Genomic DNA, 14108 nt, shown 5'->3' on the forward strand with positions numbered 1-14108 from the left:
TGGTTTTGTTCTGTTTGTGTTGGATGAACAAAAGCTGTGTGTGTGTGTGCCCCTTGTTCATGCTGGCTGGGGTCACCTCGTGTATATCATGCTCTGCTGTCCTCTATCTCTAACCACTGGATCCTCTTTCTCTGTTTTTCTTTCTCTCTTTCTATGTTCCTATCCCTTTCCATCTCTCTCTCTCTCTGCCCCCCTCTCTCCTTCCTCTCTCAGGTGAGGGTCAATGTGCCTGGCCTGCTCTGCTCTGTAATGTGGTTTGCAGCTGACATATCAGGGAAGACCAGTCCCCACTAGAATAATCTGCTTTCCGAGAAGGATTCCTTTTCCTCCTAACTGATTTGAGGCCAGGTTCTAGACCTGTCACCAGATCAGGGCGGGTCACTTACTCCGAGATGTTCAAGGGGCACTTCTTCCGCAATAGAGAGAGAGGAAGGGCAGGTTAAGGAGGGCTAAGGAGCACAGAGGAAGGAACTAAGGAAACGGTGGGACTCTGGTATATGTAACCAAAATACAGTGTTTTGGCAAAAGGAATTTAACAACAATACTGGGAAAATTAGAGACAGGTTGCCACGTCATGGCATTTGTGGGAAAAGGTGTATGCTTGTGTTAGTCATAGGTGTTTAATGGACTTGGTAACTGTGGGGTCCCATTGATTTGTTATGGACGGAAAGAAACAGGAAGAACTTTGAAATATAAACAGTAGACAAATCAACATTTATGATAGATAGATAGAACGTGCATTTAATCTTTGAATGTGGAAAAAAATCCTAAAGATTTACTGTGCACTGTAAACATAGTTGTTATATTCTAGGCAGGCCTTTTCCAATGGTTTGTGTTTTGGACTGTATGTGATTCAATCTTTCTTGGAGCAAGATGCGTCCAAGGACGTATGGGGACATGAGTGAGGCCTTGACACCATTGTGATTTCAGGGAGGATACCCAGTGAAGAGATAACCACATATTAGCAGGACTGGGGTCTCCTAGCATCACAACAAACTCCTGACATGCTTTCGCCGTCTCTGTCAGTCTGTAAAAACATGGAGCGGTATACTGAAACTCCTCTGCAGTTGTACCAGTCAAAGTGTATGAGATGAATACAGAATATCCTCTTTATGTCCTTACCAAACCCAATAGCCTAAAAAATACCTGGGCACAAAACCTGATTCTCTCTCAATCTGTGTCAGTGCATTACCACACTATCCTGCTTTGCCTTGAGTTATTTTCATAGCTAAATCGGGGGAGAGTCTTTGGAGATTCGGAACATTTATGATAGCTTGAAAAGTTTAATTAAATTCATACTGAATTCCATGCCATTGGTGCAGACTACTTAATGTGAAGTCAGAAGTGTAAACCCCCTAAAGCAGTCATTGGGCGACAGTGGCCAGCAGGGGCACCTCAAAAGAAAGAACAGGAAGTTACCTTGGAAGAAGCCAGACTCTTAAGGAGGCCTATCCACATCTGGTTGGCTCTGGTGAATGTTACCTCAGCTTTGTGATGCCAAGATGTAGCTATTGTCCTAATAGGAAGACGAAAGGTTGGACATAATGCCTCTGAAATGTTAGTGGTTACTAGGGTTAGCATTTGGAGGCTAAGTTAAGAGTGTCAGGTTGGTTAATATTGGTGCTCTTTGCCCATGTTCTCGATCATTTGTGGATATTATTAATGTATAATGAGAACTTTATGTATTATAAGGACTGGTAGACACCCTGCTGGTTCAATCATAACGTATACTTCTGTGCTGTGCTCTAATTCAACCCAGGTAGATGTGAGTGAAACTAGAATACTTTTACTGGCCATGGTAATCTCTCCATAATTAGGGGGCCTAGTTTTCAGGTGCACTTTCCAGGGGTCATTCTGTCTGCTTTTTACCAACAAAACAATGAGTGCACAAGGAGGTATTCATCAGACTGCAATCTACTATCATATCCACCACATTATGTGTGTAGAGCTTACTGTTTAAATCACAGACTGGTCACACATTACCTGTAATGTTTGCAGAGCCCCTAGGATCCCAAATCAATCAATTGTACTTGGTTAATGGCAAGTACAATGGCAAAATCCACACTTAATGTGTTATTTCTTACATTAGTACCCCAGGTCATCTTAGGTTTCATTACATACAGTCGAGAAGAACTACTGAATATAAGAGCAGCGTCAACTCACCATCAGTACGACCAAGAATATGACTTTCGCGAAGCGGATCCTGTGTTCTGCCTTTCACCCAGGACAACGGAATGGATCCCAGCCGGCGACCCAAAAAAACGACTTCGTAAAAGAGGGAAACGTAGCGGTCTTCTGGTCAGACTCCGGAGACGGGCTCATCGTGCACCACTCCCCAGTATACTTCTCGCCAATGTCCAGTCTCTTGACAACAAGGTTGATGAAATCCGAGCAAGGGTAGTATTCCAGAGGGACATCAGAGACTGTAACGTTCTTTGCTTCACGGAAACATGGCTCACTGGAGAGACGCTATCGGAGTCGGTGCAGCCAGCTGGTTTCTCCACGCATCGCGCCGACAGAAACAAACATCTTTCTGGTAAGAAGAGGGGCGGGGGCGTATGCCTTATGGCTAACGAGACGTGGTGTGGTCACAAAAGCATACAGGAACTCAAGTCCTTCTGTTCACCTGATTTAGAATTCCTCACAATCAAATGTCGACCGCATTATCTACCAAGGGAATTCTCTTCGATTATAATCACAGCCGTATATATTCCCCCCCAAGCAGACACATCGATGGCTCTGAACAAACTTTATTTGACTCTTTGCAAACTGGAATCCATACATCCTGAGGCTGCAATCATTGTAGCTGGGGATTTTAACAAGGCTAATCTGAAAACAAGACTCCCTAAATTGTATCAGCATATCGATTGCGCAACCAGGGCTGGCAAAACCTTGGATCACTGCTATTCTAACTTCCGCGACGCATATAAGGCCCTGCCCCGCCCTCCTTTCGGAAAAGCTGGCCACGACTCCATTTTGTTGATCCCTGCCTACAGACAGAAACTAAAACAAGAAGCTCCCACGCTGAGGTCTGTTCAACGCTGGTCCGACCAATCTGATTCCACACTTCAAGACTGCTTCCATCACGTGGACTGGGATATGTTTTGTATTGCGTCAGACAACAACATTGACGAATACGCTGATTCGGTGTGCGAGTTTATTAGAACGTGCGTTGAATATGTCGTTCCCATAGCAACGATTAAAACATTCCCAAACCAGAAACTGTGGATTGATGGCAGCATTCGCATGAAACTGAAAGTGCGAACCACTGCTTTTAATCAGGGCGAGGTGACCGGAAATATGACCGAATACAAACAGTGTAGCTATTCCCTCCGCAAGGCAATCAAACAAGCTAAGCGTCAGTATAGAGAAAAAGTAGAATCTCAATTCAACGGCTTAGACACAAGAGGTATGTGGCAGGGTCTACAGTCAATCACGGATTACAAAAAGAAAACCAGCCCCGTCACGGACCCGGATGTCTTGCTCCCAGGCAGACTAAATAACTTTTTTGCCCGCTTTGAGGACAATACAGTGCCACTGACACGGCCTGCATCCGAAATATGCGGCCTCTCCTTCACTGCAGCCGAGGTGAGTAAAACATTTAAACGTGTTAACCCTCGCAAGGCTGCAGGCCCAGACGGCATCCCCAGCCGCGCCCTCAGAGCATGCGCAGACCAGCTGGCTGGTGTGTTTACGGACAGATTCAATCAATCCCTATCCCAGTCTGCTGTTCCCACATGCTTCAAGAGGGCCACCATTGTTCCTGTTCGCAAGAAAGCTAAGGTAACTGAGCTAAACGACTACCGCCCCGTAGCACTCACAAGGACCATATCACCTCCACCCTACCTGACACCCTAGACCCACTCCAATTTGCTTACCGCCCAAATAGGTCCACAGATGATGCAATCTCAACCACACTGCACACTGCCCTAACCCACCTGGACAAGAGGAATACCTATGTGAGAATGCTGTTCATCGACTACAGCTCGGCATTTAACACCATAGTACCCTCCAAGCTCGTCATCAAGCTCGAGACCCTGGGTCTCGACCCCGCCCTGTGCAACTGGGTACTGGACTTCCTGACGGGCCGCCCCCAGGTGGTGAGGGTAGGCAACAACATCTCCACCCCGCTGATCCTCAACACTGGGGCCCCACAAGGGTGCATTCTGAGCCCTCTCCTGTACTCCCTGTTCACCCACGACTGCGTGGCCACGCACGCCTCCAACTCAATCATCAAGTTTGCGGACGACACAACAGTGGTTGGCTTGATTACCAACAACGACGAGACGGCCTACAGGGAGGAGGTGAGGGCACTCGGAGTGTGGTGTCAGGAAAATAACCTCACACTCAACGTCAACAAAACTAAGGAGATGATTGTGGACTTCAGGAAACAGCAGAGGGAACACCCCCCTATCCACATCGATGGAACAGTAGTGGGGAGGGTAGCAAGTTTTAAGTTCCTCGGCATACACATCACAGACAAACTGAATTGGTCCACCCACACGGACAGCATCGTGAAGAAGGCGCAGCAGCGCCTCTTCAACCTCAGGAGGCTGAAGAAATTTGGCTTGTCACCAAGAGCACTCACAAACTTCTACAGATGCACAATCGAGAGCATCCTGGCAGGCTGTATCACCGCCTGGTACGGCACCTGCTCCGCCCACAACCGTAAGGCTCTCCAGAGGGTAGTGAGGTCTGCACAATGCATCACCGGGGGCAAACTACCTGCCCTCCAGGACACCTACACCACCCGATGTTACAGGAAGGCCATAAAGATCATCAAGGACAACAACCACCCGAGCCACTGCCTGTTCACCCGGCTATCATCCAGAAGGCGAGGTCAGTACAGGTGCATCAAAGCTGGGACCGAGAGACTGAAAAACAGCTTCTATCTCAAGGCCATCAGACTGTTAAACAGCCACCACTAACATTGAGTGGCTGCTGCCAACACACTGACTCAACTCCAGCCACTTTAATAATGAGAATTGATGGGAAATGATGTAAAATATATCACTAGCCACTTTAAACAATTCTACCTAATATAATGTTTACATACCCTACATTATTCATCTCATATGTATACGTATATACTGTACTCTATATCATCTACTGCATCTTTATGTAATACATGTATCACTAGCCACTTTAACTATGCCACTTTGTTTACATACTCATCTCATATGTATATACTGTACTCGATACCATCTACTGTATCTTGCCTATGCTGCTCTGTACCATCACTCATTCATATATCTTTATGTACATATTCTTTATCCCCTTACACTTGTGTGTATAAGACAGTAGTTTTGGAATTGTTAGTTAGATTACTTGTTGGTTATTACTGCATTGTCGGAACTAGAAGCACAAGCATTTCTCTACATTCGCATTAACATCTGCTAACCATGTGTATGTGACAAATAAAATTTGATTTGATTTGATTTGAACCAGTTGATTGTAAAGCAAGTTAATGAAGCTTTGATTGTAATGGAGATCTAAGAGGGATGTGTCTGTATTTTTTCTTTCTGCGTACAGGAAGCGTTGTCAGTGGTGAGTGAGGACCAGTCGCTGTTTGAGTGTGCCTACGGAACTCCCCACCACGCCAAGGCGGAAATGACGGCAGCGTCGGCCAGCGAGTACGGCCAGACGGCCAAGATGAGCCCCAGGGTGCACCAGCAGGACTGGCTGTCCCAGCCACCCGCCCGCGTCACCATCAAGATGGAGTGCAACAGTGGACAGGTCAATGTCAAAAGGTACAGCAGTCCACCATTAACTTTACTTCTACATTGACTTTCATGTTGGTTTAATGCGAAACTAATAGTTTCTTTGGATAAATATTTCAAATTGTATTAAAATGTAATTTGTTTGAAACCTAACTACTTACTTATGAGTCTGTTTGGTCAAGTCATTGAAGAAAGTGTTTTTTCAGTAAAATATCAGGAGTGCTGAGCAACTGCAGAAATATCTGCTCAGTGAGCCAATACAAAAGGACCTGCTTTACATGACAGATCCATTAGCCGTTACTGTTTTGGCTTAGCACAGAGAATTTTTGGCCAACCTTAACTTGGAAATACTGTCTTCAATCTTGATTCGGCCAAACAAAATGTCCGTGTCCAGTTGCAGGTGGTTCTTTTGAATTAAATAAATGCTCCGTATTAAAATAAATAAATACAATTTACCATGAAGTAATACAACAATGTATACACTACCATCTTGTCTATTTCGTCTCTCATTGATTGAGACAGGTGGGTCTGCCCCAAAGTCATGTCATTATGGCACTCACCTGTCTCGATCAGTGATAGATTTTAAATTGACAAGATGGCGGTAAACACATTGTTGGATTACTTCATGGAGCAAGAAATGTATTCATTTCATGAATGGAGCTGTACAAAAGGCTGGCCGACTCAATCCGATTGGCCTGTAACCCTGTCAATCACCCTTCACACCTCTGTTCATCCAACCAATCAGGGTGCTTGGATGCACTCCAGGGCTCCGCTCCGCACATCTCAAATTAGAGTCAGCCTCAGTCAGTAAACAGTCAGCTCCCCCAATGCTACACACCACACCTCCTGCCCTAGCTCCTGGCCCTGTATCTTCCGGCTCGCTAGGCTCAGACTTATCTGCTTCTCTAGGTGTGCAGTCCTTTCCCCTAGCCAGTTCACAGCCTCCAGCCTCAGCCGGCAACCAGTCGCCTATACTAGAGCTAGGCTAGAAGTACTCTGCTCAGGAAAGGTTTGCATTCCTTCACTGCTGTAGGTGAGCCACCGCCTCTAGCTATGGCCAGCCTCCTGCACTGCTGACTTAGAGGGTCCATGGGGCGGCCCAGAACTGTTTCTGAGCCTCTGTGCACCTCCCTCACGGGGTGGCCCCTAAGCCCTTACGTGTACCTTTGCCGGCACCCCACATGGTCCTCTAAGGTGACAGTATCAATCAGCTGCCCTTCTTGTTCAGCCAGATACTCACTTATCTGGTATAGTCACTGCTCTGCCCCTCTGCCCCGCCTGTCCTGCAGGATAGGACTACGCCCTTTCAGGACTAAGCCCCCCACTGAGGTCTTTTAAGTTTTGTGGATTTCCAAAGAAATCCAAGGGAGGCTGTACAAAAGGCCGGCCCCCTCCATCTGATTGGCCTGCAGCCCTGTCAATACCCTTCACACTTCTGTTCATCCAGCCAATCAGAGTGCTTGGACGCATTCCGGCTTCGCCCACACACCTCAAGTTAGAGCATGTTCACCTGCCATCTCGAAAAGAGCAAGTATTGTGTAATGACAGACTCCAACATGCTGTTTTCCTATCTTGAAGTTTTGTGCATCCATCGAACATCTAAGTGTTGTGAAATATGTGTAGGTGTGTGTAATGTCTGACCGTTGCAGGACTAGGCCTATTTGCTAGGTTTCGGGTGTTTGAGAGTGAAGTTTGTTAAGGTTATCTTGTAGCTAATGCTAGTGCTATTGTTATTCATTAATGTCTTTGTATTGCCATATTATCAGTAGGCAATTGCATTACTACCTATTGAGTGTTGCTAAAGACCTTTATATTATAAGTGTTTATCACATGCTACCACAGTGGTTTATTTAGCATTATTTGCTACTGTTATTAAAAGGAACTTTCCAGCCTGCTCTCGCGCACCAGCACATGCACAGTAACTAATTGCCTTATATAAGATCTGTAGCCAGGCCATAGAGCGAACCATGCTTTAATGGCCTTAGGTCTTCCATTTCTCTCTTTCTGTCACATGGTTATTTCTTATGATGTGTAAATATGTGACTCACCACTTGGATTTGGTCTTATGTAGCAACATTTGAAATGGTGGTTTTTATATTGGATAAAAGTGGAGACTCAGAGCTACAAAATGGTATTTCATACACTGCATTCGAGGAACAATGGGAAAGTAATTCTGCTTTGAAAGTTGATCAACTTTTGGTATCTGTTTTGGTATCTAGTGAATAGCTTTTTTTTGTCTACACCCATTCAGCATCGTTCACACCCTCTTAAGCTTTTGCCCAGCCCATGTTTTGCTCTCGGAGCGCACACATGACGTTCTGGCCGATGATTTGTTTATCTATGGATAACATGAAACAGCCTAACCAGCTCAGCTGGCAACAATTTCAATATGCTTTTTTGCTGATGTTTACTGACACCGGCCATATTCAATGGGTGTTGTACACACGTCACGTAACGTTAGCTAACGAGCCAGCCAGGTAAGGTTAGCTAGATAAACAACAATGAACACAGTGTCAACAATGCCATAGTGCTGGGAGCTAACCTACTAGGTTCAATGTTAGCTAGCTAACATTAGGCTCTAACTAGAAAAGCAAACGGCTCTGGGATACAAATAATAACATCAGCTAGGGAGCCAGCCAGCTAACATTAGCTAGCTAGCTAACAGTACACTTTAGCTTGAAATGAAACCACTTTCTGTCAGAATTAGAAACGTGTAATATCTGAAAATGTAGCTAGCTAACATTAGACCATCTTACATCATCATGCATGATGGACACATCTCCTTGTCAGGAATGCCATACCACGTTTTTTATATTTTTTATTTTACCTTTATTTAACTAGGCAAGTCAGTTAAGAACAAATTCTTATTTTCAATGACGGCCTAGGAACAGTAGGTTAACTGCCTATTCAGGGGCAGAACGACAGATTTGTATCATGTCAGCTCGGGGGTTTGAATTTGCAACCTTCCGGTTACTAGTCCAATGCTCTAACCACTAGGCTACCCGGTTGCCCTTAGTTTGAAGATGTAATCTGGAGACAGGTGTTTTCTCCATCTCTTTAGCTATCATACTCTAATTCCACTGATTTCAAAACTTGATCCTCCAGAAAGTGAAGGGCAACACTTATGCAGCTCCACTACACAATACATTTTTTGTAAACTGCGTTCGGCAGGATTACCAACACGGACTGACTAGCTCAAATAAACAGAAGCCTACTATATGGCAGACCAATCCAAAATCATCTCTCGGCATGTCCAGCCCACTCATTATTGGGAAAGTTGCTCTCTTTTTCTGTGGCTTAACCAACAAGGAACAAGGCTCGTAATTTAACAATTTTATTCATATTTACAGATGGCATAAACATTTGTTATTAAGTCACATGAAAATTCATATGATCGAGAAGGCATTTCTGCCAAAAACCGCATTTTGATAAAATAATATTTTTTTACGTTCAAACGGCTCTCCTGTGAAGTCGTGACTTGTGACATATGCCTAGTTTCCTGAATCGGGTCACATATCCATGTATTGCATGCTATATTACAGCAGTCATTTGTAGCTATAATATAATGCATTATGTTTATACATCTCCTTGACTTGCATGTAGACTTTGTATATTATTACAATGGTGTAGGCCTATATTATTGTGTATTTCTCTGCATGGATCCTAATGATAGTGTACTCCGCCTTTTGTAGAACCACATCTATTTAAAAGCCTTCAATGGAAGCAGCTGTGTCAGCATGTGTGTGTGTGTGTGGTAGTGACAATTAAGACAGTAATGGGCCTCAACATGGTGTTCTAACCGGACAACACTGTAGTGAGCAGAAGTTAGCAGGCCGACCACTCAGATGAGCTCCAGCTAGCTGTTTTTTCATGGTACTAGGTCTCACCGGAAACTGTTTTTTTTTTCAGGAGCATTTTCTCAATTCAAAACAAACCACCTGCAACTGGACATGGACATTTTAGAAGACACATGTTTTGCCAAATCAAGAATAAAGATAGTATCCAAGTTAATGTTGGTGAAAAATTCTCCGTGCTACGCCAAACAGTACCTATCCTGTAACTGCTAATGGAGCATCACATTAGCTTGTTACAATCTGCTAACTAAGATCCCACTTACATGCAAATTCTATATAATTTAGTTTGAAGGATGGCTTGCCTAAGGTTCTACCCTAACACATACTTATCTGTCTGGACAGTGTAATCCAACTGAGCTACATGATACCGTAGGATATGTCTGGCCCATATCCTGTGTGCTCTGGAGAGTGCTAGCATTACAAGGGGTGTAGTAACAAAGAACCACCTCTTCCTAAGGGTCACAGTGCTACACCCTGGGGTCCACTGTGCACTGTGCTGCAGCCGCACTGCCTGTGGCCATGATTTCCTGTCTATTGTCTGCATTTCTATGAATGTTCTTTAAACAGGCGGGTCGCTGCGGCCTGAAATCGAAACTCACAGTGTAAATATTTTGGATTACGGGGGCAGAAAATGTAGTGCGGTGGTGTAGAGTTAGTTAAAGGAACGTCTGTTGTTTAAACCCAAAGCCGCCCTTCAATAGTAAAGAGTCTTGCTTGGCCTACACAGTGACAGTCAGCAGCCGAACTACTTGCCAAACAGACGAGGAACTTGAATGACGTTTTCAGAGGAGGGAAGGAAGCAGAGGGAAAAATACAAAATGCAGAGCCGCCTGAGTCCCAATCCAAGACAGAGTTGCTGCTGTTTGAATCCCAAACTCAAAACAGCTGTACCCCCCCAAAAAAAGTGCCGCCAGTAATATTTATAACGTTTCACACACGAAAGAACCCCCCCTCCATCCATCCATTCAGCCCTCCCATCCCTACACAGCCATCCCCGATCCTTGGAGCAGGAATCTCCACAGACACCCCGGCAGAGTGCCTTATTTATCTGGCGGTGAGACACGGGAAAGATTGTTCCAATTAATGACGAGTCAAGGATCAGAAGAAGATTTACAGCAGAGATCAACACTTAGACAGCACTGCTTCTCCTGCACACACCACCATCCTCCCCTGTATTCACTAGGTTACTAGAAGGAGGCCTAATGCAACGCCAAATAAAGATACAGCATGTGTGTGTACACCCGTATGTCCATGTGAAGGTGTGTGTGTGTGTGTGTGCATCTGGGTACCCAAAGCTCAACCCGGAGTGTTCCAAAGCATCCCAGGAGTTTGGTCCAGTTTCTAGAGTGGATCATTTTAAAGATCCCGTTACATGCAATGGCAGTGGGGTTCTTCGGCCTGAGTTATGGCTTCGAAATGGGAGGTGTAAGGGTACAGCTGGGTGACAGATAGCCTCAGCGATGGAAATTATTGCGGGGAATGTTGATGTGGGGGCTAGCGGGGGTCCTGAGACAACCCTCATTATCTGGATTTAATGGGTGTGTGGACCACCACTCCCATGACCCCCTCCATTGCTCCCCCACTCCAGTACCCTCAGTGAGCAGCAGCAGGGTTTATGGGAAGTGAAGTGGGCCCAGGAGCCCAACCTCTTCGCAGATTAATTAGCCGACCCAAACCTGTAGTAGAATGAACAATGTTAGATTCAAGACAGGGCCGATGGGACGCCTGCACTCTTCTACACTAGGTTTGCCTTGGATTGTTTGTTATTTTTCTTTGTCTCTCTTGCTCTCTCTCACACACTCTATCTAGCTCACTCTCTTTCTTATATCTCTCTCTGTCTCTCTCTCTATAAAGTGATAGACAGGGTTAAATGTGTTTTAGCATGTGTCTGGGCCCTGTGGACAGCAGTTTAAAGTCGCCTCTGATGATGACTCATATTGGGTGGGAGGCAATAGAGAAAGTGTGCTGCCTACGTGAAAACATACTATAGTATACTGTGTTAGAAATACTGTAATATTCACAGTAGTGTTTTTGCGGACTAAAATCTGAAAAACACTACAGTGAAAACTGTAGTATTTACTGTAGTATACTGTAGTATTTACAGTTAACTATAGTATAAATACTGTAGTAAAGCCTCCCGGGTGGCGCAGTGGTTAAGGGCGCTGTACTGCAGCGCCAACTGTGCCATCAGAGACTCTGATGGCCCAGGCTCTGTCGTAACCGGCCACGACCGGAAGGTCCATGGGGCGACGCACAATTGGCCTAGCGTCGTCCGGGTTAGGGAGGGCTTGGCCGGTAGGGATGTCCTTGTCTCATCGCGCACCAACGACTCCTGTGCACGCTAACCAAGGTTGCCAGGTGCATGGTGTTTCAACCGTGCATGACTTTCAACCTTCGTCTCTCCCGAGCCTGTACGGTAGTTGTAGTGATGAGACAAGATAGTAGCTGCTAAAAAACAGTTGGATACCACGAAATTGGGGAGAAAAAGTGGTAAAAAAATAAAAATAAAAATACTGTAGTAAAATAAAATGGTAGTCAAATCAAATAAAACTTTATTTGTCACATGCGCCGAATACAACAAGTGTAGACCTTAACGTGAAATGCTTACTTACAAGCCCTTAACCAGCAGTGCAGTTCAAGAAGAGTTAAGGAAATATTTACCAAATAAACTAAAGTAAAAAATAATAAAAAGTATCACAAAAACATAACAGTAACGAGGCCATATACAGGGGTATATTTTTATTTTTATTGATATATATTTTTATGGTACCGAGTCAGTGTGGGGGTACAGGTTAGAGGTAATTGGTACAAGTAGGTAGGTAAGTATGCATAGATAATAAACAGCAAGTAGCAGCAGTGTACAAAACAAATGGGGGGGTCAATGTAATAGTCCGGTGGCCATTTGATTGATTGTTCAGCAGTCTTATGGCTTTTGGTCCTAGACTTGGCGCTCCGGTACCGTTTGCCGTGAGGTAGCAAAGGAAACAGTCTATGACTTGGGTGACTGGAGTCTCTGACAATTTTATGGGCTTTCCTCTGACACCACCTATTATATTGGATTGCAGGAAGCTTGTCCCCAGTGATGTACTGGGCCGTACGCACTACCCTCTGTAGCGCCTTATGGTCAGATGCCGAGCAGTTGCCATGCCAGCTGGTGATGCAACCGGTCAGGATGCTCTCGATGGTGCAGCTATATAACTTTTTGAGGATCTGGGGACCCATGCCAAATCTTTTCAGTCTCCTGAGGAGGAAAAGGTTTTGTCATGCCCTCTTCATGACTGTCTTGGTGTGTTCGGACCATGATAGATCATTGGTGATGTGGACACCAAGGAACTTGAAACTCTCGACCCGCTCCACTACAGCCCCGTTGATGTTAAGGGGGCCTGTTCGGCCCGCCTTTTCCTGTAGGCCATGTTCAGCTCCTTTGTCTTGCTCACATTGAGGGAGAGGTTGTTGTCCTGGCACCACACTGCCAGTTCTCTGACCTCCTCCCTATAGGGTGTCTCATCGTTGTCGGTGATCAGGCCTACCACTGTTGTGTCGTCGGCAAACTTAATGATGGTGTTGGAGTCGTGTTTGGCCATGCAGTCGTGGGTGAACAGGGAGTACAGGAGGGAACTAAGTACACACCCCTGAGGGGCCCCAGTGTTGAGGATCAGCGTGGCATATGTGTTGCTGCCTCTCCTTACCGCCTGGGGGCAGCCCGTCAGGAAGTCCAGAATCCAGTTGCAGAGGGAGGTGTTTAGTCCTAGGGTCCTTAGCTTAGTGATGAGCTTCGTGGGCTCTATGGTGTTGAACACTGAGCTGTAGTCAATGAACAGCATGTTCCTTTTGTCCAGGAGGGAAAGGGCAGTGTGGAGTGCGATTGAGATTGCGTCATCTGTGGATCTGTTGGGGCGGTATGCAAATTGGAGTGGGTCTAGAGTATGATGTTGATGTGAGCCATGGCTAGCCTTTCAAAGCACTTAATGACTACCGACATGAGTGCTACGGGGCGGTAATCATTTAGGCAGGTTACCTTCGCTTCCTTGGGCACAGGGACTATGGTGGTCTGCTTGAAATATGTAGGTATTACAGACTCAGTCAGGGAGAGGTTGAAAATGTCAGTGACGCCACTTGCCAGTTGCTCCGTGTGCACGTCCTGGTCATCCATCTGGCCCTGCGGCTTTGTGAAGGTTGACCTCTTTAAAGGTCTTGCTCATATCGGCTACCGAGAGCGTTATCACACAGTCATCCAGAACAGCTGGTGCTCTTGTGCATGCTTCAGTGTTGCTTGCCTCGCTCCACTGGGCAGCTCGCGTCTGGGTTTCCTTTTGTAGTCCGCAATAGTTTTCAAACCATGGCACTTCTGACGAGCATCAAAGCCGGTGTAGTAAGATTAAATCCTGTATTGACGCTTTGCTTGTTTGATGGTTCGTCTGTGGGTATAGCGGGATATCTTATTGGCGTCTGGATTAGTGTCCCGCTCCTTGAAAGCTGCAGCTCGAGCCTTTAGCTCGATGTGGATGTTGCCTGTAATCCAAGGCTTCTGGTT

General features: G+C 45.5%; 1 protein-coding gene across 8 annotated transcripts in view; it reads left to right on the top strand.

Annotated features, from left to right (window-relative positions):
* Window positions 1-14108, top strand: part of LOC112257946 (transcriptional regulator Erg) — a 103615-nt gene that overhangs the window by 69768 nt on the left and 19739 nt on the right. For all 8 annotated transcript variants that reach the window (XM_042326877.1, XM_042326878.1, XM_042326875.1 and 5 more), the window contains one exon: window positions 5533-5750. In XM_042326877.1, coding sequence (XP_042182811.1) covers window positions 5533-5750 — 218 coding nt within the window. The remainder of the gene's footprint in view (window positions 1-5532; window positions 5751-14108) is intronic.

The sequence above is a fragment of the Oncorhynchus tshawytscha genome, linkage group LG09, assembly GCF_018296145.1.
Source record: "Oncorhynchus tshawytscha isolate Ot180627B linkage group LG09, Otsh_v2.0, whole genome shotgun sequence".
NCBI classification, from domain to species: domain Eukaryota; kingdom Metazoa; phylum Chordata; class Actinopteri; order Salmoniformes; family Salmonidae; genus Oncorhynchus; species Oncorhynchus tshawytscha.